This window comes from Gymnogyps californianus, chromosome 5 (assembly GCF_018139145.2).
Source record: "Gymnogyps californianus isolate 813 chromosome 5, ASM1813914v2, whole genome shotgun sequence".
NCBI classification, from domain to species: Eukaryota; Metazoa; Chordata; class Aves; order Accipitriformes; family Cathartidae; genus Gymnogyps; species Gymnogyps californianus.
In genome coordinates this window covers 6,814,669-6,841,988 of record NC_059475.1, presented here as the reverse complement: position 1 = coordinate 6,841,988, position 27,320 = coordinate 6,814,669, and the positions used below count along the sequence as shown (strand labels likewise).

The 27,320-nt window shown below is 38.1% G+C and overlaps 1 protein-coding gene across 1 annotated transcript; it reads left to right on the top strand.

Moving 5' to 3' along the window:
- Positions 1–2,579: 2,579 nt before the first annotated feature.
- CCDC34 (coiled-coil domain containing 34) lies at positions 2,580–26,879 on the top strand. The gene is made up of 6 exons (XM_050897006.1): positions 2,580–2,779; positions 6,620–6,752; positions 9,255–9,362; positions 22,760–22,918; positions 24,618–24,759; positions 26,394–26,879. The coding sequence occupies exons 1-6, from the start codon at positions 2,580–2,582 to the stop codon at positions 26,606–26,608; spliced, it is 957 nt and encodes a 318-aa protein (XP_050752963.1). The 3' UTR covers positions 26,609–26,879.
- The last annotated feature ends 441 nt before the right edge of the window (positions 26,880–27,320 follow it).

The following is a 27,320-nucleotide window of genomic DNA, read 5'->3' as shown; positions in this document are numbered from 1 at the left end:
GTTTTCATGCCTGCCGTGATGCGGAGCTTTGCTGACAGTGCTTGTTTAGCCACGTAGTAAACAACTTCTATACTTCTTTTACTTCTTAGCTGTATGCAGCACATACACAGACATTCATGTAAAACCATAGGCGGTTTGTGTTTAACAAAGCTGAGGCATTGCATTGTGCACCTTGTATCCTAAGAATTCAGTCTGATTTGAAATTTTCTTGTTTTTGTAACTTTACTTGGCATGCAGTTTAGGTTCTAGTGATATTCTGTTGTCTCTAATATTTGAATCATCAGCTGAAATTATTTTAACAGGTGTAATTTGTTGTCTGTTAGACACTGTAGCTAGTAATACTTGAATCTTTATTTGATGATGATCAGCTTAACAATCTACTGCAAGTGGGTAGAGTTATTTTAACATCATGAGTATCAATTTGCTGCATAGTGATGTAGTCAATATTATAGGAGTGCTTAGATCAGAGGTGCATTCAGGCCTTTTTTGTATTTTTCAGCTTGCTGGAAAACCGTTCCCGATGATCAGCTGGTTATCAGCACATATTATCAGCGGTAGGATAACATTTGTTTTCCCCTTACAGGAACCATAATGCTGCCAAAGCTGCAGTTCCCATGAGAAGGTAAGCCAAATTAAGAAGCTCCGCCACTGAAAGGGGGAACTCCCTCGCAGCTCACCTCTGCCTCTCCCTTCCTGCCGCGCTGTGGCCGTGCGCTCCTGGCGCTTGCCTTGTTTTGGCCTCAGCGCTTGTCAGACGTCTCCCTGAGCTTTAACTTGCTCAGACCGCAAGTTGCTTGGCCAAAGAGTTGGACGGTTTTCTACTACATTAGTAAGGTAATGCGGCTCGGTGAAGGGTCCGGTGAGCAAGAGGGAGGGAGAAGTATATGCTCCTGAGAGACAGGAGGGATGCAGCCCTTTCGGCAGAGAAATGATGGATTCATGGGTGCCCGTGAATCTGCAGCCCAAGCACCAAACAGCCCGTCTTAAAATTCCCAAGTACGATCATTTGGGCGTTCTTAGGACTGCTAATGATGGCATTGAAATGTCTCCCGCCTCATGGCACTCATTTTTGGTGGTGTCTAGGCGCACATAATGGTTGTGTAGGTTTGATGGCCTTTTTATATCATTGAGCCAGTGAAATTCAATTTTTATGGCAAGTCAGTTGTCTCATGTCACAAATGACTTTCCCATTTTAGACAAAGCATTTTCAATACTGTTGCTTATTTTTCAACTTGCCTATCTAACTAAAAAATATATTTCTTCTTTAACTCACCTACCTGCAGAATCTTGGCAAGAGCAATTATATCAATATAGCAACCAAATTTGCAATCACTTTCAAACTTTTGTATCTCGCCAATATCAGTAATGCTTCTGCTTAGTCAGCCACAGCAAAATGACTGAATGAAGTTACAAAAAGCTACACACTGCTAGTCAGCGGTTAGCTCCTTGGTAGATGAGATTCGAAGGCAATGAAAAGCTTTGGTGATACGTATGATTGATACTGATCCTCCTGAAGGATATGGCTAAAAAGGTGGTCAAGGTGGCCCAACATTGGCAGTGAAGAGGGACTGTGTTCCCAGGATTTGGAACCACGATGGAATATTGATGAAGTATCTAGTGGCAAAGAAGAAAGGACAGGAATGTATTTAAAAAAAACAACCAAACTTTTATTTAGAACAAATAGTTGTAGACTCAGCAGAGAATTAACTGATAGGAGGGAAGGGAAAGGACACCGTTAGCCTAGCAGAGGTGTATGAAAAACAAGTCTTTAGAACTTTAAATCAGAAACAAGATTCTAATTGTGAGGACTGAAATGGGACATTGCAGTTTAGTATAAGGATAGATTACAGACTTTGACTTGGCTGTTAGAAAATGCTAAGCTACCTTCTTCTGATGTACTGGAATCATCTGCGGATGAGGTTGCTGGTTCCTGTTTATTGAACTGGTAAATGTGCAAAAATGTTATTAAGTAAGAAAGAACAGCTGTAAAGAGTTCATATAAATTAGCATACGAGAGTGTTAGTGATCACCGTGGAGATGACCAGGGCCAGACACGCAGGCCGTTGCAGGGCCCGCTGCCTTCCCTGGGCCGGGGTTCCCCCCTCATCCTGGGAAGGCGTGTGCTGGGAGGACTTCACTGGTCAACACAAAACCTGCGGCCGCCGGTTCCGACCCCGTATTTTCCCGGTGAATCTTCCCAGGCGCTGCCTCAGCCCCCGCCGCACAGGAAGGCGGCTGGGAAGGCGAGGGGGGCCGGGGGCCGGGGGCCGCCCGCCGCTCCCTCAGGTGGGGGTGGGAGGCGGCGGCGGCGGCTGAGGCGGGCGCAGGCGCGGAGGGAGGTGGCCGTCCCGCAGGGGAGGCGGGGCGTGTGCTGCGGGCGGGCGAGGCGATTGGCGGCGCGGCGTCCCGGTTGCCATGGCGGTGGGGGCGGGGGGGAAACGCGGGGGCTGCCGGGAGCGCGTGTGGTGCCGTACCGCCTGCGTCTGCCGGAGGCCGCCGCTCTGTGGTGACGGGCGGGCGGGAGGCGGCCGTTAACGGCCGTTAACCGCCGCCCTCTCCCTCAGGTGCCACCCGCCGGCATGAGCAGCGTCTCCCGGACCCGCGTCAGGAGGACGAGGGCCGCCCGCCTCAGCCCACCGTCCTCCCCCAGCTCCGAGGGCGAGGAGCCCCTCAGTCCCTCCGGCTGCTCCCCGCTCTCCCCCGCGTCCCGCCCCAGCTCCCCGAGCGGCGAGGAGGAGGAGGAGCGGGCGGCGGCCTGCCGGAGCCGGCGAGGCGATAGGTAACCCCTGCGTCTGGGCCCAGGTTCGAGCAGGGAGCTCGGGGCTGCTCCTTGCGTGAGGAGCCGGACTCCTGTACTCGCCTGCCTCCGCTTGAGGCCTTTGTTGGGGACGGAAGATTATTTCACATAAACATAGATGCACAGATATCTTGCATAGATAAGCGCTTTAGGCACCTCGTTCCCTTTTTATGATCTCTTGGGAAGTCGCAGGTTACGGCAGTCTTTTCTATGGGCAGTTGAGCATTTTCATGGGTTCGTGAAATACCTATAAGCTGTTGACCTAAGCCTCAGGGTCTTTGCAAGTTAAAAAGGTAGAGGCATTCCTGTCATCCTTTTAAACGTTCTTAGAGACTAAAGGGCTATTTTGCCTAGAGTATATAGCTGTATCCAGAGTCAGTTTCATGTGTATGCATTGCACAGTTCTTGTTCCTGTGGCTTAACTTCATTCCCTTTTAATTATATGCAAACTTAATATGTCTTCTTTCCCTCGGGATCTCCTCTGTTTGACAGGAGAATAAATAATCCTTATTCCTCCCTTTAAAATAGAAGGGGGAAGAGCAGGGAGTGCCTGGAATATGACCTTTACAATGGAAACTTCACAGATCTGTGTGGTAACTGATGGTGGATGTAACTAGCAGGACTGAACTGAGCTAGAAGGGCCAGTGGGTTAAGGGAAGGACAGCTGAGCTTCACGGGAGTGCAGCGTTCCAGTGTGGTTCTCAAACTCCCATGGAGAGCAGGGCACGCCTCCCGGATGGACTGAAATAGTGTGGGCCACACTGAACTTTTCTTACAAGCACTTCTTGATAAAGGTGCTAAAAGTCCAGGGAAAGCGTTCAAATGTAGTCAGAAATAGAAGCGTCAGAGTGAAAAGAATATTAGCCTGTTCATGGTCCCTCCTGTTTCAGGTTTTCTGTTACCTCTCCTTTTACTCCTTCCCAATAAGCAATTTTGTTCACATACCTTGAAGTTCTGTAGCACTCAGTTCAAACTACTATATGTCTTTGCAGCTCAAGATGCTGCTTGAAACAGCTCTCAATTTTTGGGCCTGTTGCTGCAGTATTCCCTGGCAGTGGTAAGATGCAACTGAAGACGACCTCTGTTAGGGCCCGAGTTGGAACCATCTCATGAAACTCTGCGGTCACAATATATACTTCACTCGTGCAGACACTGCATCTGAATAATACTGCTGCTGAGTTGTAATAAGTGTCTACCAAATGTTCATATAGCAGCTTCCGTGTATAACTGCCAAGATCTCAAAAGTATAATAATAAAAAACACTTCTTACACAGCCACTACCCCCCACATGTGCACACGCTCTCTCAAAGAGTCTTTTTGTTGTTGTTGTCCTCTTAAAACTACACAAAAATTAGCCAGAGGCAGACATTTAATGTGGGAAATGCAATATTTGCAAAAGAGAAAGGCTGAAAACAAGGCCTTGTGAAATTGTGTTAGGCATTTTCATACTTTTGTTATGGATCAGTGTTTTGTTTGATGGTGTGACTTAAGTGAATATATGGTAAATGATAATCACAGTGTTTTCTGTTAATCGGACTTCGGTTCCAATGCCAGATGTATCTAATTTGATTTAAGATACTTATTTAAAAACAAATGTGCACTTGAGAATGTGGTACTTTAACAAGTCTGTTATTTTAATTATTCTGAGGAAGGTCATAGCTGTGAACACGCTAGCATTTCAGAAAATGGTCCCATGAAATTCAAGGTCTGTGTGGCTCAAAATATGTAATCAGTGTGCCAGGGAGAGTGCGACCGGTGGCTGGGATGCACACTGAGAAGGATTGGGTTCCAGTCTGGCTCTGGTGCGATCTGAGAGCTTTAGACACAGTACTGCAGAAGAGGAGAAATGTTTCTCCTAGCAGTTCTTCATATTGAGCTTGTGTTTTCCTCTGCTTAACATAGAAGTTATTTCTTACTTGTATACAGTAAGTTTTTAATTTTTTACTGTGAATTTTTTTTTGAGAAGTTAACAGCTTGAACTTTATAATTACTGATACAAGAAAACACATAGTAAATATTGTATTTCTTAATTAATTCCTTCTACTAGTACTTTTTCTCATGTTGGTCTAATATGTCAGCATTATTCTAGTAAAAGGTGCCATAATGCAAATCGTGCACAGCAAAAGAATGTATTGAGGAAGTATCCCTGCCCAAAATGTCAAGTCTGGACAAAGTTGCATTGGTTTCCTGAATTTGAATGCATAATACTTTTATCCTTATCTTTAATCAACTTTCAGAGAGTTATTTTATATAACAAAATATTATGCATTCTTAAGTTGCATCCCTTATTATATGTACCTGTTTAAAAACTGTCTCTGTTAAATTTTTGGTCTTTGTTAATGCTGTGGCATAAAAGCCCTAGGGTGCAGCAGAACGTGTTGGACAATGCTGGCCTTGGGAGTGCTTGGCCTGTGCTGCTTCTGTCCGTGCATTGTCTGTGTGTCAGGGTGTCCTGTCAGTTCTGTTGTGCTACATCTCCGTGGCAGCACAGTATAAAGAGGGTTGGGGGCTGATTTTTTGTGGGGAAGACAACCCTTTTCCAGGTTAGTTTCAACATGAATCAGTTCCCCGGACATGTCACGGCTTGACTAGCGAATGGTCGTGTTAGCGCACATACATGTGGGTAATGACGATGGAGAAGAGTAGGACAAAACTCGTTAGCACTGATATTGTCCCCAAATGCTTTCTATCACAGAAATATATTCTAAAGATTACTGGTACATAAAATGTTTTGCAACAGGGTTTTGCTGTTTCCTATGAATATGTAATACTTTTATATTGATAAAAACCAGATATGCTTAAAAGATTTATTTCAGGAGCATTAACATAATATGCTTGTTTGGCTGCCTCTTCTGTAGCTTGAATTCAGCAAACAGAATTACTCACTGTAGTGAAGTATGTATGTAGGTACGTATTTCCAGAGCCCATACGTCCATATAAAATATTAAAGTGAAGTCTAGTTTCACTGTTTTGTTGTTAAGAAAAAATTCTGTATAAGATAGAAGAACTCTTGTAAAGAAATCCGTTGGCACATTTTCAGTTTTTGTTGACTTAGAGCCTAATATACTGTCTTACTTATGAGATAGTACATGTATAGAATATTATAAAAGATATTTCTGGCCTGGGGCTAGGATTGCTGCATTATTCATGAGTAAAGAAGTTATGAATGAGTTATGCAAGGTATCCTATTAAAGATCTAATAGAACCTTGTATAATATCATTAAGTATTGTATGCAAGCCATATTTCTTAAGTATGTTTCCTTTGAAAGCTTTTTAGGGTGGAAAACCTTACCTATTAGAGTGAATGGATTCTTAACGCTAAGGTTGCTTGATATCATGAAACCAATTCTATAGGACTTGAAAGAAGAAAAAAAATTCTTGATTATCCTTTGCTCGTGCTAAAGGCCACTTGATACATGGAGCCTCTCTGTGACCAAGGACAGGATGTTAATGTTAAATGTCTGGTTTCCCTCGGTTTCCGTATATGAGAAGGAAGGTGACACACTGATGTTTCTGGTGTTAGTTTTTGTTTAGTTCATAAAAGGTAATGCTTGAATCTGTTCCACAGTTTGGAACAGGGGGGAAAAAAAAATCACTAACAAGCTAGAATTTAGTAAGTAGAACGTAAAGGGGATGGTCAGAGGTGCACTATAAATGCCATTTATGCATTCTGGAGATTCCTAAGCAAGTAGAAAAATGATGTCATTGTTGTCACAATATGCCTTAAAAGAAATGTCATTTTTCAAGGCAGTAGCACTACTTAACTTTTCAATCAAATATATTACGGATAATATTCTTTTACATTTCTTGTTTTTAATTCAGGAAGGCTGAAGACTCTGAAATAGCAGAGGGGGAAGAAGAGTCACCTTTGAAAGATAATCTTTCACCATGGGAAGAATGGTTCATTGGCAAAGAGAAGGAACTACGGGCCCGCTTACAAGCTAGAACTGCAGAGGTGAATACATCCGATTGGCTTGATGTTAAGTCTAATAGAAGATAGCAAGCACAGGAATTTTTTTTTTTCTTTTGGTTGTGGAAACACAAGTAGTTTTGTCCATTATTTTTTAGTGTGGGCCTCCATAGTGTTTGTATTTGAGAGTGCTGACATGATTCATGCTATCTGCATTCTCTTTTGCTAAATGTTATGCTTCATTGAAATGGCGCTGTATAATATTTTGCTTATCCAACTGTCAGGCAATGGTTCGAGTTTAAAGGATTAAAATGTATTTATATAATTGGTACCTTGATTTCATCATGGGTACATATGCCTGCATGTAGGTAGTGAAACACGACAGGGCGTGTTCTGGGTGTAAGTATGCCAAGCTACTTGGTTAGATATGAGGCACAGTGTTGTTACACACTTAGTGTGTAATTATACAACTGTTTGGTGTCCTTTCCCAGGATAGGTTTCCCTGTCCCAGCATTTTTTTCCCTCCTCCTATCTTTTGCCCCCTTGCAAATGAACAGTTCTTGAATACTGGGGCTGGGGCAGAATTAAGTGAGAGCACTATATCTTTTCTTGATTAATACGTTTGTAGTTGCAGCTGATTAAAATTGTTTTAAATCCAATTGGAAGTATTGAGTAGTGGTTAGAACAATCACGTGAAAGTTAGATCATTTCTCACTTTAGTTACTGATTTACTATTTGACCTTGAGCAATGTCCTAACCTTTCCATGATTCACTTTGTCTGTAAAGTGAATATAACATACAGCTGTTTTATGTGGGCTACCTCATGTTGTTTATAAAACACCCACTGCTGGAAGGTTCTGGAACAGTCTTTTAGAGGTCAGCATAACACCAAAATAGTTTGTTAAACTTGAGGAATATGTTCTGATCTGTTAATATTCACCACACATTTCATGACTTCCCTTTTAGATTCCAGTTTGGTAATCGTCTCTCCCTGTTTTGATTTTTAAGTACAAAAAATGAGCCAAAGTAATTTCTGGTGTCATGTAGAAAATGTGGTTTGTGTATGGACTTCTCATGTGGTGTTGATGAGGAATCAAAGCAATTTATTCTTTTGTATTACACAATAGCATTTATACAGTACTAAACGTAATCTAGAAGATGTCTCTCTTAAATATATATTAGGAGCAGTTATAGGACAAGCATTACTTAAAGCCGTGTAGAAATTGGTGGAATAGGTAAATGTTTTATTTTTAATTTGTAAGATTTTGAAAACAGATGTTAAACTGCAATGTAGGCAACTCAAATAGCTTATATCAGGGGAAAAAATACAATCAACCTTTTTGTAAGATGCCAGAAGAGAACAAAGTATGTGATTGTGATATAAAAATTTATTACTACATTTGCATATACAAAGTATTCTAAACTGATATCCTAAGAAACAACTGTGAAGTCCCAGATCTTTCGCTGACAGCAGCACCGAGTGTGCCCCGAATGTCGGAAATGTAGATAAACATTTGGAGTGGATAGTGGATGGGGTCTTCTAAGGTACTTACAGTGCCATCACCTTTTACAGAAACCAGGATCCCTGCAATACAGATGTTTCAGAACTCAAAGGAGGTGTTAGTTGCTGTAACTTTGCCTCAATACAGCAACAACTATATTTTCAAACTATGTCTGTATTGTGAGTGTTTTCTTTGAGCTCTCTGTAGGCTCTTATTTTTTCTTGATGTCTTACTAAATTCAAATTCAATATCATAAGAAGAGGGAGTTCTCTCTGAAACTGACGGCAATGTAGGGACCATAAAATCAGTTTCATGGAAATAATTCCATCTATGTTTGAAGGTATGAATTTTCATTGAAAAATAGCACTTTGTGCTAATGCTACTGTTAGAGAAGCTAGGCATCTCAAATTGTCATCTTAGTCATGTTTTTTCTTTATCAGTTCGTTTCCTTGGAGAGAGATAAGTGATTGCATATATACTGTATGTCCTATAGAGATAAAATACTTCAGAATTTCTTCTCTCATCTTCAAAATAAAGCTCCTGTTTCAAAGTTTGCTCAAATCTGTAATAATTTTGGCTTTAATAAGCTTTTATTGTAAGGGTTAAGCCCTAAGGTTCCTGTAGTTCTGGTACTAAACATCACAAGTGAGTAATATTTTACTTAGCTTTTGATGCCTCCCTGAATGCAGAGCAGCATGCTATGTAAATTTTAAGTATTGTAGAAACGTACTGCTGCAAATTAAGATTCTACTGACTGAAAGAGCATTTAAATAAGCTGAGGAGTGATTTGTTATGTTGAATTGTTTCCAAAGCCTAAGTAAAATACGTATTTCCAGTTCATATTCTAAAAATTACACATTTCCATTGATTGTATTTCATAATATTTCTGTGTTGACTGTCATCCATCTTTTCCAAAATCTTAATGAAGGAAAAATTTCAAAATCTAATGCTTACATTGTTTTAACTGCAGCACTGTTTCCAGTAATGAGTGTACTGGTGTAGGTCATCACCACAGATTTAAAATGTGTACTTTTTCTTTAATTAGGAAAGGAGTATACAGCTTGAGAAGATGAAGCAAAAGCAAGAATGTGAAAGGAGGAAAAGGATAGCTGAAGAGAAGCACAAGGAATGGGTCCAAAAAAAAAGAGAAGAGGTAAATATTGCTTTGACTGCAAATATTCTAGCACGTACCATGCTTAAGTAAACCTATGTAAAATTTACTTACACTGTTTGGACAACCATGTTTTTAGTTTGCTGAATGAATGGCTGTGTTAATTGAAAATTATAAAACCATGCCAACACAGTTAAACATTTTTCCACAACTGATTTCTTTTTTTCCATAAGGTATAAAGAGATTTGTTTTCTGAGTAGTCAGATAACTGACAATTGGCCTACATCTTGTGCAGTAGCCTTCTGCTAATTATAGCTGGGGTTCTGGTCTTCAGTATACCCTACTCTTTCTAACTTCCTAGATTCAATGCCCAAGCATTTTGGGTAAAGTGTACATCTTAACTGTCTGCAATGTCTTGTACACCAAGTAGAGCCAGAAGAAGGATTTAGTTAAGTACCATTGTGGACACGCAAATAGTATGGTAGAGTTTAGAGGGATAATTGAGGTGTGAGGCCAGATTCAGGAAATTCTCAGTAGACCACAGTTAGCAACTGGGAATTCCTTCATCCAAAAAGTCACTTCTGAGTGGGATCAAAAATTTTTTTAAGTTCTCTTGAGAGGGATGCCTAAGTCCAGGGTCAGAAGCAGACAGAATCCTGACCTCAGTAGGACACTGTACAGCTCCGTGTCACACAAAGCAAGCGTGTACTGGGTGGCAAAAATGGGAATGTTTGGGAGGCTTGGGCTTGTTTAGCCCCTGGTAGTTCGTGGGCATATGCATTCATTGTTTTATGGTCTGTAACAATACCAGTTGCTTACTGTTCTGTACTTCTGGTTCTGAATAAAATTGGATGAAAATTGATTAAAAATATCACAATGGTACTAGCTGGGCTAGATATGCAGACCTCATACGTTTGTCTTCACCATTTCAGAACTCCTTCTTCAGATTCAGTCTAGAACCACTAGAATAACCTGTGTTTGGCTCTAACCTAATTACTCTTAGTCTCAGTGCTGACTGGATGATTGGCATAAACTCGCTTCAAAACCAATCCTGCTCTAAGCATTTATTATGATGTAGAAAGTGCACAGCAAAAAGTAGAAGATTTATTATTCAGCACAAACAATGCCATTTTCCTCTTCTAAAATGCAAATTAAATTATAGGTGTCTGTAACTGTTCATTGGCTTGAAAGAGTTTGGGCTGCTTGTTAAAATAGTTCACAGTTCAAAACAGTGAAAGTTCTCATTCTCATTCTCCCTCCTCTCCCCTTCCTCCCCCCTGCTCCCCCACCTTCAACTTCTGTGAACTTCTACCTATTTGGGTCTTCCAAAGACCTTGGTCTTTGTGGATTTACAGGATAACAACTTCTTTTCTGTTGTCAATGGGAATAGGAGATCTTTTTTATGGTAATCACATCAGCCCAGAGGACAGGGGAAAAAACATATTTGTGTCTGGACTTTATCATATTATATTTTGGAAGGATAAGGTCATCCTTAGGCCATGTCCCAAGCTTTTACCAAAAGTAATCTGATTTTCATTTAAATCAGATGATTCATTGGCTAGTCTTTTCTGTAAACCACACTCAAATCAAGAACAAACTGAACTTAAAAGTTTAGCTGTCTTTAGGATATTAACATTTGTGCTGCATAGACCTTACCAGTTCGAGTTTCCACAAGATTATCTGTGGATCTGGACACAGGCTGAAGGATAAATATGTCAGTTCAGTGACTAAGAAGGTGTTTAAAACTGTGTGAAGATTTCACATCAAGTTTAAGGTTAGATTCATGAGCACTGACAGTTGCTATGATTTTCTTGGGGAGTGTGTATACATCTCATATTTGGGAACGCTCACCTCATTGCCTTCTAGAAGCATCAAAAGGTACTCCTTGAGGCGAAACTTGCAGTGTTCTTCACTGAAATATGCATTAAGCACTCACCTTTTTCATACCCAGTTACTGATTCTGAGCCCCTGTGTCTAGACTGCAGAAAATGCTTTACTTGACAGGAGGCAGTACTATCGGGGATGTTACCTCTGTGATCTCCACCAGTCTGTATCCTTTCCCATTGCTGAATACTGTACTGATGAAGGAAGTAAGGGATGGTTGAGCGTACATGAAACTTTTTCCTTCATCTTGAGCATCCAGCACTCAGAGACACTGTTGGAAGAATCTTCATACCGTGAATGTGAGATACATTTATGTCAGAAGTACAATGTTTGTATGTGCGTAAAATAATTCCGCTGTTTTTCTGTATGCCAGGCCAGTTTTCTTGTATTTTGTTGCATGGCAATGTCAGTTGTGATGCTCTGACTGTTAATATACTCCTTTAGGGTCAGGTTAGGAAGCAAAGTGCGAGCACTATTTTTGTTCACTGGCAGTTTCATTTTTTATTGTTTAATATATATTTAAAACTATATGCTGTGAAGTTTTTTCTATGCTTCCAATCATTTTGCATAAACTATTTTTGAAAATAAGGGAATCATAACCATTTAATATTCTTCCATGTAAATAGCTTTTGTGATTTTAAAGGTTGTAAGTGATCTAGAAGAAATATATTGAAATATGAGCTATCAAAGAACATTCTAAGCTGTGAAATATGGTTATGCAAATATGGCAACATTTTGCAGCTCACTAGGAATTAAAAGCTTAATAAAATCAACTGTCAGGCACTATCCTGGTTCTACTAATGCCTTTACAGTTTTCAGTAAGATACTAGATCTCTACTGGACAAAAAGAGTCTTACTTTCTCTCTCTCCTAAGGTTGAGTCATTTGTGGGCAAACAGTAAATTGTCTACTTGACTTGTTTTGTATTAGGTGTAATAGAGCTCTATTTTTAACAAGTAACAGGAACATTAATAAAAATATGTTAACTCTAAAATATCTCCAAACGTACTTTTGATTCCAGAAGAAAATTTACTTGAACCCAACATGATTTTGTATGTAACTAAAACTTTTATTTTTGAGTTACTGTTAGATTTATTGATAAAAATGAGGAGGGCATGATTATAAATTCTGAGCAAGCAAAGTTGGTGTTCAGTGTCATGTTTTCATTATTAAAGTAGCCTTGATTTGAGTGGTATGCAGAACTGGACATAGATCAGCAAAGCCATTAGAATCTGTCTTAATCCTTCTGGTATGTTAAAATGTTTGCTTGATTGCTAATTGCTGTATTTAGACTCCAGTTTGGTAAGGAGCTCTGTGTAGGCAACTCATAGCTGAACTGTGAAGTTTAAAAAGAAAGGAATTGATGTCCTTGATCCCCATCTCGTCACAGAACTAAATCTTAAATAGGTATTGAAAAATAACTACTGTCTCATTTCTTCAGGCTAGAATTAATGCTTGTGAAAGCTTATTTTCTCCATGTCTGTTCATTCTGGCACTTTATGTGGTTTTTTTCCTTTTTTTATTTTTAAAGTTACATTAACCACAAATGGGTAAATCTGTTAACAGTATGTGGAGGAGTAAAGCTGTTAAGAGGTGAAATCGACCTATGTGTGTATCATTTATTTTGGATTGAAATGGTGTAGCTCTGTTGAAAGCTTATAATTCATTATGCCAAGTATAAATGTTATTAAATTTTAAGTACAAAGATGTATTTTTGTGAAGTAATGTAGAACCTGAGCTACTTTTAAGCTGGGGTGTGGTAGGTATATATTTATGTAGTTGTATTGGCTCCTAAATCTATTCAAATTTGTATTGATTCTATCAACTTTTTCTTACTTATGGTGCTATTTTTAAAGTCAGCCACTGCTTTTGTTATATATGCTCCCATATGTGTACACATAAAGATCCCATAGGGAGCTCACTTGCCTACTTTTTTACATTAATAAGTAAGCTGTTTTTTCCACTGTTATTTTCTATTTTGTCAGTAAAATCCTGAAAAACTAATAGTATCCTTCTAATAGTTCTTTATTACCTCAGGGGGAAAGGTATTTTTCCTTTAGGGAAAATTACCTGATTTCACTGACTCACCACGTTCTTCCAAGTTCTTTGAAAATATATGATTCTTCTGTTCAAATTCAAGAACTATTTAAGAAGCAGTAGTCAGGACTAAACTCATACTTTTAAAATACCGGGACTTAGTTTAAAACTTTGAAAAATCTCTAAAATGTTAGACTGTAAAATATTCAGTATTGGACTGATTTTGAAAATCCATTTGTATGTAGCTCCTTCTGACATTGTCTACAATGATTTTGTAGCTGAATGTTTTCTTAAAAGTTGGATATATTTAGTGTAACTATGTAGTTTAATATGCTGATACGCTAAGTAAGCACTAAACCTGAACAGTTTATGGAAGCATTCTGAACTAATACACAGCACTCATATATTAATGACAGACAAAAAGGTAAAGTATTTGAAGGGCCAAGAAAGGACCCATTCTTAGTGGAATTAAGTTTTTTATTGAAAATAAAACCAAGAGGTAAAGAATGGCTAGAATTTATCATTTAAAAAAAAAAAAGAGACCTTCAAAGTATCATTTCATCATTTATATGCTGACTCCCTGCAGATACTGAACAGAACAGTTAACTTCAGTCATTTTCTCCACCACTGAATAAGTTTAAAAAAACCCAAACAACAAACACCACCACCCTCACCTCAGCCCCCCCCAACTGTATCCTGGAATTATTTGGATTGGGGCACCTACATGTGTGATGTATTTTGAGAATCTCCTCTCCATAGTGGCATCTTTGTGACTTCTGTCTTGTCAAATGTGTTCTTGCTTAGCAAATAAAAGTTTTGTGACTGCTTGGCTTAGCAGGCTGTAGATGATACCAAGACTGTTTACAGATTTGGGTAAATAATAGTTTAAGAAGGAAGATAAAAAGTACTGCTTAACATCTTCAAAATATTCAGGAATCCCATTTCTGGTCCCTCCCAAGGATTTTTCTCTCTCATCGAAATCCTGATGGATTAATATGTGATGAGAAAACTCTGGCTCAGTATAAAATATGCAAAAAAAATGTGATAGGTGAGGTCATAGATGTTCAGAGTTGATCACTCACTCATACTTTCTTTTTTAGTGTTTCCTTTGAAGACCACCACTATTCAGAATTTGTCCAGTGTGGTTCAATTCCAAGTTCTTTCACACTGTGACCAGGCACTGGTTCTACTGCCTGATAACTTACTGTGTTCTACTCAGTGGAAGTTTCTGGAGATGCTAGTGAAAAGCTTCTCTTCTGTTTTGGAAAATACGTAAGCTGCTGTCTGAAGCCAGTTTAGGTTTTTTGCCCTCATTTGCCCTTGAGTTAATTAATTCAAGACATATGTAACCTTCTTCCAGGAAGAAGAGTTTACCCTGACAGCCTCATCTCCCAGGAATGAGGTGCAGTATGGAGAACACCTTGTTAGAGTTTGGTTTATAAAACCTTTGTCTTTCCAGACTCCCTTTCTTCCTTATTCTGTGCTCTCTTACTGGTATTTCTCTAAAGAACTGAGGATGGTTTTGGCTGTGGACCTTTATGTAGTCTCACGTGAAATGTTGTTATCTTCATGTAAACAGGGAGCCAGCCCCTGCCTTTATAGTTTGTAAGCGCAATTTGGGTTTAAGACTTGCCCACCTATCAAGACTGCTGTGTTTACAAGACTGTATCTGAAGAACCCCGGTTATATATGACTTAATTCCTAATGTTTTGCCATAGAATAGGAAGCTTGTTGACAGTAGCAAGTTTCTTTTTCTTTTCCTGTGTTACATGAACTTTTGATCCTGAGATGTGGAGTCTCTTTCATTCCTATCAATAACTATGGGATTGAACACTTAAGTAAGGTACATGTAATTGCTGAATTCCTGATTAATTGCCTTCAAATCAAAGTACCAAAGGCTTTGAGAAATGTATTGTGGTTGCATAAACTGTGAAGTGTCTGTGAACTGATGTGACTGTTTAATTCTTTAGAACGTTGTCCTAACAGTCAGAACTTCTTATGAATTGATGCTGAATAAAATACTGGGATTAAAGGTCAGGCCTAATGACAACAGCTTTTTGATTGAATATTTAAAAAATCAACACTGATGCAATGCACTCCACTCTCTATGCTTTATTTAATATGGTATCTTCCAACCATATTTAATCCACCTTTATTGACTCTGCAAAACTACTTCATTCTTAGAATGCCAATAGAATATGAACTTAGAAATATCTAGAGCATTCAATTCATGTATATGCATATGTGTACATATAAATATTTATATTGTATATTGTTGTGGGTTAGCCCCGGTAGACAGCTAAGCCCTACACAGCTGCTCGCTCACTCCCCCACAGTGCGATGGGGAAGGGAATCAGAAGGGTAAAAGTGAGAAAACTCGTGAGCTGAGGTAAAGACAGTTTCATAGGGAAAGCAAAAGCCATGCACACAAGCAAAGCAAAACAAGGAATTCATTCACTACTTCCCATGGGCAGGCAGGTGTTCAGCCATCTCCAGGAAAGCAGGGCTTCATCTCCCATAACGGTTACTTGGGAAGACAAACTCTGTAACTCCTAACATCCCCCTGCTTCCTCCTTCTTTCCCCAGCTTTTATTGCTGAGCAACATGTCCTATGGCACGGGATATCCCTTTGGTCAGTTGGGGTCAGCTGTCCCAGCTGTGTCCCCTCCCAGCTTCTTGTGCACCCCTGACCTACTTGCTGTTGGGGCAGAGTGAGAAACAGAAGAGGCCTTGAAGCTGTGTAAGCCCTGCTCAGCAATAACTAAACCACTGTTGTGTTATCATCACTGTTTTGGTCACAAGTCCAAAACATAGCACCACAGGAGCTGCTATGAAGAAAATTAACTTCATCCCAGCCAAAAACCAGTACATATGTGTAATATGTATATTTGCAACAATAACTGAAATCTCAAAAGCAGAACGCTTGCATCCCAAAATAACTGTAATTCTGAAATTCATGTTGTTAACATCCTTGTCTAGTCTTTAACTTGCGTATAATTCTTTATGCTATATTAATGTGCTATCTAGCAAAGTTGTAAAAGCACAAGTAGTGAAGTTACACATTTTACATTGGAAAAACTAATTCTAATACCAATGTTAACTTGACTGTAGCATTTTAAATACTTTCTGCATTGTTGAATAGAGAATAAGGCATCACTTTTTATTTTTTCTTAAAAGTAAATATGAGCAAAGCAGGCGTTAATCATAGAACTTTGATGTTCAACTTCTTTTTATTGTTCATTTTTTCTTTCAGTAAGTCCCCATTACTTACTGAAAAATACAATTTTAATGGAAAACAGGTGCAGGATGGGAAAATTCTGTTTTGATGCTTTTTCATTGAAAATTTTGTTCTTATAATTTACTTTGCTATTTGCTGATAGTCTTTATAAGAAGGAAAACGCAGTAAGAAATATGAAAGCCTAGAACCAACACACTATAAAATAATGAATGACAATGTTCTTGGAGCAGACTTCGCTTTCTTGGTGTGCTGCATGATTCCTCCCAGAAGAAAGACTTAGATGCCAACTCTTACTCAAAAGACTTTGTTTAATGCATACTTTATCTCACCATTGGTAATACAGAACACAGATTGTTCGGCAGCTTGAGCATGACTTTCAAATTAAAAATTCATGCTCACTCATGCTCTCTTTCTTTCATCCAATGAATTGTTAATTATTTTGTGAGGAATGGTACAGCTTCAACAGAAGGGATGGAGAGTCCTGTCATCCCAGCCTGCAGCCTGGTAGATGGAGTCTTCTCCCCACAGGGGGACATGTTAGTTTGAATCCCCTCAGGCAGAGAGGTAATGAAATCCGGATCTTCCCTGTCCTAGGTTAATGTTCTAACAGCTGGACTATTGTTCTGAGTCAAAGCTGTGGTTGCTGCTACATTTTATATAGAGCCTGATGTGCTATGGTTTTTGCTGACAGTTTAGACTTGAAAGAGATGCTGAGATGTTCACCTTTTTTGAGAATGAACCCTTTCAAGAAATGTATTTGTGAGGAAAGCTTAAATATCTAGCATAAATGCCTTCCAACCTTGAGAACCAACATCATTTAAGAATTCAAATTTTCTGTTTAGGTGCCCAAGTCTGTCTTTACATATCTAAACTTTTTTTTGTCACTCTGGGCTTAATTTCTTAAGGGTTTTTTTTCAGCATATTGTGGGTTTTTTAGCATCTAGACCTGGAGTACTTTACAAGACAGTCTTTTTTTTTTTTTTTTTTTTTTTTTTTAAGTACAGTGTTGATGTGTCTTTACACAAAACTTTTCTGTGAGGTCGTGCATGGCCAGTGCCATGGGTATAGTTTTAGGTTGTACCTGAATCTTAATTGTGTCCAGACTTACCTTTAGATTTCTGTAAGTAGAATGAACTAATTTCTCATGGTTAGTGTTAGAATGAGTTTCAGATAGACTTGTGGAGGAGGAATTCAGGGTGGCAGATGATTAAAATATGAGTGCTCCTGTATTTCAGCAACATTTGTGGAGTCTGCATTCTTCTGAAGACCCCAGGAGTGTTCAGGGACCAAGTACACTAAGACTTTCTGCTTTGTCACATACGTTGAGTACCCACAAGAAAGAAACACAGTTGGGGAGAAAGATCAGTGTATGTAACCATCTTACAATTCTCCCGTTACTAGACTGCAGTGGGGTTCACATATTGACTTTGTGTGAACTTGAGCAGTAAATGGTTTTAAACCTGCCTGTCAGTATACGGCTGCAGCTCAGTGTTGTTTCACTGACCTCCTTTCTAGCCTCTTGTTCTTTTCACATGCCAATTCTGAAGAGATTAAAGAAGTATTTCTGTGGGCTAGGCTTGGTGACTGAGCTGTGTAATAGGGCTAAATTGAAAAGATAATAACAATTGGCTGAACAATCCAGATTTTTGAGGCTGTTAAATGTGATTGACGTTCAGGATTATTATGAGGATAAATGAGGAAATTTGGATGTATGTTCTGATGTTGGCAGTGTGGACTTTTCCTATATTTTGCCATCGGTCAGAATGAACTGATGCTAGAATATGGTAGCTAAGATGTCAGAGCAAACAGCTGTGAAATAGAACCATCAGTTATGTATGAAAAGAAAAATGTTGTCACATTCTGCAGGCCAGAAAATGGGAAAGGATTGCTGTGAGAAGTATCTTAAAAATATAAATCACAACATTAATTTCTGGAAATATTTCTGTTCAGTGACACTCTACATAGAAAATGCAGAACAGAAGGCAGCTCTGCACTTGACCCTTTCCAGCCTCTCATTTAATCGTTGATATGAAAATACAGAAATACATATTTTATTAATTTTCTTCCAGTTGGGTATAGTATCTCTGTTTTGATGGCAGTTGGGCTGTTTTCTGCCTGGAAAATCATTTAATATTTCTACCTTCTATCAGGAAGAAAGTGGGGTGCTTCTTCAAATTTTAAATTCCTTTGACAATTCTCCACATATACATAGGTCTGATTTTTCTTGAAAAGTTAGTAGTTCTGCTGATGAGACATTGGTTTGGTACTGACTCAGTGAGACACATGCTGCCTACTGAGTCACCATCACTTCTTTGTGGGATGGCTGGATTTGTTTTGGGTGGGGGATTTCCAAGTATTGACCTAGCCCAGGCTTCATTAGGTTCCGAGGCTTGATAGGATCGCAGCCCAGAGCAGTGAACCTGCAGGGCAGATTTGTATCCTTTCTCCTTAATAATGGGCTTGGGTGGGGTGGTGGGAGAACAAGCCTTTCTTGCAATGAGTAATTGGATGTTTTACAATCAATACATTAATTTGTGTAATACCTGTACTCATATTTTAAAGTGTATGTAAATTTGCTAGTGGTTTAGTGAATAGATCATGTCTGTTTTGAACACAAGATCAAAGAGGATTTTTAAAACCCAATCTGACAACACCAAGCATAAACAAATTATATAATTTCCCTCCCCCCTTATATACGTGGAAGGAGAGTGAAGGGAGGATTGAAGAACATGTACATTAATATGAACATTCCTAGCATTTTTGATAGACTTGTATAAGGGAAAGTAATGAGGATGGGGGGAAGCTGGGAAGGCCAGGGTGACAGGAGCTTGACATGAAACAGGTTATTAAAGCAGCTGGGAATGTGGTGTGCACTAACTTTATGAACGAAAAGCTGTTCTGTGCACGAGAGAAAGAGGAAACATTTCTGATTTGTCTGCAGAATAATTTCTAGGCAGCTGCAAACTCTGCAATTCTGCAGGGGCTCTCCCCATCTTAAGGATGTCTCACTGGAAGTAAAACTTAACAATAGTTGCAGCTTTCATGGTAGTGCGCATGGCATATCATTGTTTATATAGGACCTAATTTAACTTTGCGTCAGCCTAGATAGTGGCTAAACTCATCTGAAGTATTGTGATTAACGATACATAATTTAAGAAGCTTCCCTGCCTTTTAATTACAGTTGTTAGAAAGATTTTTAGTCTATTTTTTACTTATAATTGTTGTTCATTATTGAACAATTCCCCTAGGTATGGAAGGGCCCCATTTTTTTCATTTTCTCCTATATTTATTTTCATGCTTTTTATATGATAAGACTCTTAGCTAAAGACTGTAGGTTTGGAAGATCCTTACTTTTGTAACTTACTTTCATGTACAATAAAGATAAGCCAGCAAACAACAAAAGATTTGAAGTCTTTGTAAGCCTTCTTCACCAATGGTTTTAACTCACTGTTTTAGCACTTATCTCTCATCTACGCTAATGCTTTTTATGCGTCCCAGACTATCATTGTTTCAAAACAGGAGTTGTTGAGAGATGCATGTGGGGACTATTTGGTAATGAAGGGACAGAGGAACAGCTGTGAATAAAAGAGATTAAGATGAATTTTAGATGAAGAAGGAAATTTAGATTTAGAAGGAAAAGCTTAGACAATTGGTTATTTGTTTTTCAGGCAGGTGAAACTTAGGATCTGCATAATTTGCCAAAAATAGATTATTTTTCCTTTTTAATGTATTTAAGCATGGAAGGGTTTGTTTCATGTTAAGAAAGATCTTGTTTCCATTCTTCACTAGTACAAAAACGTTTCAGAATCTCAACTTCTTTTTTTTTCCAGAATGAAACTCTTTTTTTCATTGGTCTTAGTTATAAATAATAATTTTATCACATGTACAGGCCTTACAAACAGTGTTGTGAAATCATATTAATAAGACTTCCATTATTTTGTAGTTCTATGGAGTTTCACATTCCAGAATATGCACAGAAATTGGAGTGTATTCATATCTGACCATTTCCCCTGCATTGCAGAACAGATTCAGCTGATGTTCGCTAGAATGTATGAGAAGTGAAGTGAAAAAAAAACCAAACCAAGGAGAAAATATAGTTAATAGCTAATTGTTTTGTGAAATTGTGTGCAGTGTGTACACAAATAACTCTTTGTCATCAGATTAGAATATTTGTCAAGAGTATACCGAAACAGTGGTACTGAAAGTATCACCATGGTTTAGGTGCAGAAACATCCACCTCAGAGATTACGGTAAATACAGTTAATAAGGCATAGCTTGTAAAAGGTGGGGAAAAAAAACCAGAGTTAATGCATAATTTAGCTGCCAATGTTAAAATTGTAGTAATGCTTCTAGTGTTGGCAAACACAGAGAGGGGCACACTAACTCAAACAATTCTGTAAACTGGCTTCTTCTGATAAGTCTGCGGTTTAGCATTATGACATGCTCAGAAAAAATGAATGCCAAGAGTAAGCTAGATTATGTTTAGAATGATTTCTTTATCAAGACAATTTCATGTAGTGTGGATAGGGGTTCAAACATGAAAGTGTCTATTATCCAGTATTATGTCTTACAAAAAGTCGGCAAATGTTTTAACCTGAAAGTAACGCACTTTCTCTTTATTGGCCCTGTTTTTGCACCTCGCCATCTCATCCAATAAATGGCAGAAATGAGTTAGTGTTTTGCAGAGCAATATAAGCTAAAGTTTTTATTCTGTATGATGCTACTATATTGGATTACTTGTAAATTTTGGTAAGGAGAACAAGGATTGAACCAGCAGATATCTCGTTTAGACCAGACTGAAAGAATTGTGCTGGTCCCCAGCTCCAGTATTATGGCTTCTGCTTCTTTATGCATAATTGGATTTTCCAAAAGTGCAATAAATCTGGAAAAAAGGGGGGGGGAGGGGCCCATGAAGGGAGCAGGGCGGAGCTCTAGCTTTCTCCCTTTTTGTGCTTATAAGAGGTAACATAGGAAGGGAAGTATATTCCTGCTCTTCTTCTAAATGTGTTTTTCCTCTTTTCCATGAAGAAGACAGACCCAATTTATTATACTTTGCAGTTGTAGTTCTAGGCATTTGACATCTATACTGCCAACTATAATAATTCTGAGTCAGCGTAAGTTCCTTCTAAACTATACATCTCCTTTGTTCAAGAGGAGTTTGCAGGGGAGCATATAAGAAAAAGATTTCTTAAAAGAAAACCAACATTTTTTTATTCAGCAGTTCTTTTTTATGAAGTGGAAACTGTTTGATCTCAAGTCTTCTGCCTCTCCTCCAAGTCGTGTGCACAGCTTGTCTTTTTGCCTCTATGTGTGTGTGCAGGTTCTTCAGAGCTAAGCAAGCTAAGCAGAAGTAGTACTCAATCAGTAGAATCCCAAACATTTCATAAAGGTTACAGGGAAGGGAAGTGAGAGCTATTGTTAGTCTTCAAATGAAAATACCTTCCTCTGCAGATCAAGAAAAGGCCATCAATCTGTGCTTGTTAGCTTAGAGAATGGTCCCCCAAAACATTGTTGTGTACCGTTAGATACACACACCCCAAAAAGACATAGAAGTGGATGACACCTCTGTGTATTGTATCTTCCAAATTGTAGAGGTAGCAATTTCACTTCACACTCAGTTACCACTTTTTGCCTACCCTAGAATGTGTTTTCTCATTTTCCTTTTCATCATTTGAAGTGGAGAAATGTGTAGACTGATTCATAGAAGAAGTCCATATGCGAATAAACTAAAGAATATAAAAAAAGCAGAGAATATCACAAAACATAAACTGGATTCTCATGTGAACTTTATTTTCATATCAATTTATGCTTAAGTGTGCTGAACAATCTGCATATCTCAATGACTCTTAGAAGGGGGCAGTTTGCCTGACCTCCATTTGGAACTGTAGTTTGCTCTGGATTCACTGAAAAGTAAAACTAACACACCATTGTCAAGAATTGCAACATATATTTCTTTCCCAGAAATATTGAGAAGTGTCTGAAGTGTTTTTAAAAAATGTCTGAATAAATAAAACAGAGTGGTAAACATAATAGCATAAGGAGTGCTGACAGTAAATTTTTTATCATGTTTTCTGACAAGTTTTTATGTTTAAAACTATTTTATCTGAAACCTGGCGATGAATAGGTTCTGTCTTCAAAGAGCTTGCAATATGATATTTTTTCAGGGTTATGATAGTTTTATTTCTAATTATGTAATAAAATTAACTGTATCCCTCAAAAGAATTGCCCATTGAAATATACTGAAAAGTTTCTGTTCTGTTTCTTTGATCTGTTTCATGTAGGAAAGAAGGGAAAGGGAACGGAAGCTCAGCAAAGAAATGGCGGAAAAAGCCACAAAGGAACTAGAAAAAATGCAGTTACAAGAAAAGGCTGAAGTAAAGTATAAAGAATGGTTAAAGAAGAAGAGAGCTGAAGAGGCAGAAAAGAAGAAGAAAGAGAAGGTATTAATCAACTAATCATTTATTTGGATGGGGTTACCTAATCTGTAATTTATATTAAATATATTGATTGATTGAATTGATTAGAATTTATCAAATGGCAGTGTTGTACATGAAAAAAACTTTCAAAAGTTGTCATGTTAGTGCGTTGAAGACATTGAGGCATGGTCAGCAAAGCAAGATGCATATTAACGCATTTTTGTTAATAGTCTTTGCAAACCCACTGCAATTGTGATATGGTAAGGGAAAGATAAATGCAAACCACAACGGTGTACCTTTATTACTCAGTCCTTTGCAGGGTGACCCAGACAGAAAATAGACAGTATTCTGGGCATTTTTCTCCCAGCACCACTATCATCATTATATTATCATTACACTTGCACATATTTCTAATTAAAAGCAGTTTTCTTCATATCTGTCTGTACCAATCTGATGGTAGGAGTTCTAATTTTAATGTTATTTCGTATTAATTAATCACCTATGTATTTTTGTAGTGAGCTTCAGAAGACCTCTTACTTGTTGTAAGCCTCCTAAAGTACGGACTTTGAGGTCCTCTAGTTCACTAGAACAAATGCTCTAACAAGGCTATGCTTGCAGGAATCATCTAGAATTCCTCTGAAATATCACATATTGGTAATGATTATGCCTGAAAACTATGAAATGTGTGACCAGATGTCTTATCTGTGAAGCTGATTGGTTGTATTTTAATTTAATTAACATTACAGTATAATTTTTCAGTAGAATATGTAATAATATAGGAGTACTACACTACTGTTGTAGCTAAGTGTGAGGGAGGATTGTGGTGAGAAGAATTTATCTATATTCCCCCTGTAATTAGAGCAGTTGTTCTTAAAGTGCGGAACACATTTGTAAGTATTTCACAAGTACATATAATAATTTCTTTGGATTAACTTTAAAATACCGTAAGCTGTATCAGATCAATTTTCAGGCCTTAAGGACATTAATTTTACAGTCTTTCAAAATTTCCCATATAATTAAAACACCCTTAAATATTCTGTACTGGTAGTGTTTATTTCCTGCTTAACAAACTGATTCTGTGTCTCTGCTGAGCCTCTAACATGCACAGCACAAGGACCTTGAAACCCAAGAAAATGAAAGTCATCAGACAGATTTAAACCACATGCATTCTTTTAGTCATGTCTTCATTATGTAGGTTCTTATGAGCCATATTCACAGTATCAATTAAACTTAGTGTAAATCCAAATGCCATGCCTAAATATACTGTTTTTACTCTTAATTCTGATTAATGGTTCCCCAAGCTGGCTCCAGGCTTGGAAGCAACCCAGTCATGGCTGATATAGGGCTGTATGAATATGGGTAAGAGAGAAAAGTGGATGGCTGTCCCAGATGCAATAGCCTCTTTAGGCTAACTGCAGCACAGTAGGTCCTGGTCATCTGCCCATTATGTTCAGAATATCTTCTACATGTAGTCTTCCAAAAGGTTTCTCAGAGCTTTTTCTCAGAGTAACACTGGATTAATGCAGAGGTTGATTTTTTTTTTTTTTTTTCAGACTTAAAGAAAAAAATTGCAACTTTTCTATTGTCAGGAAAATGTATTTGTATTTGAAAACATATTTGAAATATATTCCCGAGTCTGGGAATCTGCAAAAGATTTATTTACCATTTTGTGTATACTGTACAGGGCTTTGTCTATAAGTATCTTAGATTTTTTTACTTCTAGGAAAAAGAAAAAGAAAGGGAAGCTGAGCTACAGGAGAAGAAAGCAAGATCAGAGAAGATCTTTAAGGAATGGCTACATAATGCTAGAAGTAAACCACGCCCTGTTTTAAATGGCTATGGCTTCCCACGTGGGAAGTCTACAGGTTTGTACTACTACACATATGTAGTGAATTAGGTTTGTGGTTCCTTCCCTCTAATCTTTTAATGTAAAATGAAGCCTGTTTAAGATTTTCATCCAGTATCTAATTTTGGCACACGGGAATGAATAGCTCACATGGTATAAGTCAGAGAAGCTTTTACTCTGAGACCCTTTGTGCATTTTTCATAGCCCTTCATGTTATTTGGGAGGAAAATGATATTATTTGAGAGAATAATGTGGCATACCAAATTATATCTGATTTTGATCGCATTTTTCTTATCAGGCGTAGGAATCACTAGAGCCAATTATTGGTTCCTGTGAAGCAAATCAGTTATGTTAGCATCCTTGTAAAGTTAGTGTTTGTGTTACAGAAGGTGTGTGCTACCTTATCGCACCTCAATCCCCCTTAGAAAAGAGGTGGTTTTTTGAGACGCAAAGATTAATAAGAGGCTGACAGAAGTCCTGTCTGAAAAAGGAGACATGGGAATCAACCTGTGTTCTGAGCTAAGATTTCCTTTCCATTTAGCTTTACACCTCCATCACAGCTTCTTGGCTTCTGTAATCCTATTCCTTTTTTGTTTTAAAGGGAAGTGTTAAAGAGAATGCTGTTGATAGTGTGGTGTTTTGTGAGTCTCACTTTATTTTTGTATTTTTTTGTCAACCCACATGGTACAAAAGCAGAAGAGCAGTAAGAATTAGTATTGTATTTTACATTTTAGTGCTTAATTAAATTTTCTTTAAAAATATATATATATACTTTTGCCTTTATTTTTTCACAGAATTAAAATCATTGTTATTATTTGAATTCACAACAGAAAATATTTTAGGACCTAAATTCCAGGCTCTGAATATTTAAGTAAATGTATAAAGCAGATGAACAACCTTTGCTCTTTTGCTTACATCCGTTTATAGGTGGTGATACACTTTGCCTTGATGTTTTGTTTTGGACCTTCATTACTTCCCCACAGCTGCAATCACTTGTTTAAGTGATTTTTGAAAAATATTTCCCTACTCAGTTGTGTACATGCAATAGAATATATTACAGACTTTGTTTTACCCAACCACATGATGTATGCACTGAAATTTCACTACAGACAAATGACTGATAGGGCAACATGTTCCTTCTGTTGCATTTTAGGTTTTCTGATATTGCTTTATGGGCCCTAGGTTATTAATTGCAGATTATTAATGTATATGTGGATAATTAGTGTATTTTTCTCCTCAATCAAATGAAGAATAACAGTTAAGCAAAGATGGAAAAATATGTGAGCTTTGCATATGTGGTGACAGGAAGTTTTATTTATAAGTGCTTTGAACTAATGCAAAGTAGCCAATTCATAGACATTTACAGCTTTTAAGTGTACAAAGGACTGAGCATTCCGAATGTTTACACAGCATTCGACCTGCTTAATATTTTAAATCGAGATGAAGAATATGCCAGTTATTGGTTAAAAAAAAAAAAAAGGTGGAAGACTTATTACTTTGAATCATTTAAATTATGTGATGTGCCTATGCTGTCTTCCTCTGAAGACGCTATTGTATCTTTGTTAGTCTAGATGATTGTTAAAACTGCTTGCATTGTAAAGCTTGTAGCGTAAATATTCCTTTTTAGTTATGTGTATTTTCTAAATGTTTTAGGGTGTGCTGATGGAAATTCGTATCCAGCTCCAGCATATTGTAACCCCATTCCTTGGAAACCTGTACATGTGCCTCCTCCAAAGGAAGACAGTGTTCTTACTGTGAAGAAGAGTAAGAGACCTGTATCTTGTCAGTCACATGTGTCTTTGCCTATAGTAATTTATAAGCCCAAGAACAACCCTTGTATTGGATCCTTGTGCAGAAAGCAGTTATAGTACAGAAAACAAAACTATTCTTATGATCCTGAGTGAACTGGGCCATAAATATGAAGTTATATGTAGTTATATGTCCAAAACAGGCTGCTTTTTTTTTAAAATTTTTTGTGAACAGGTTTTGTATTTACAGCTAACTGGCCAATCAGCTTTTTTATATGGTTTTTTATACGTTGTATTTTAGTAAAAAAAAAAAAAGGTCATATTTAGCCAATTGTAATGGGACTGTACCTCAATACCAATAAAACACACAGGATTGCTTTTTCCTTTCCTCTTTTGTTGTTGAAGGAGTTCTTTTGTGTATGTGATTATTCTTTTGTGCAACAGTATTACTGGGTTATTTTAAAGATGCTAATTATAACAAACTTTAAAACAATTCTTGGCTTAATGCAGAAGGAATTCAAGGCCTGCGTGCAGTTGCAGGGCTATGATGTCATTGGGATTGCAGAGATGTAGTGGAATAGCTTACATCGCTGGAGTGCTGCAATGGATGGATGCAGGCTCTTTAGGAAGCACAGGCTGGGACGGCGAGGAGGGGAGAGAGCAGGAGGAACGCATGAAGGTTTGCCCGAGGACCGATGATTAGCCAGCTGAGACCTAGTGAGTTAAGATTAAAAAGGGAGACCAAGGTGGGCAATGTAGTGGGCATCTGCTACAGACCACCTGATCAGGAAGAAGTATGTGACATTCTTCAGGCAGTTGGAAGAAGCCTTAT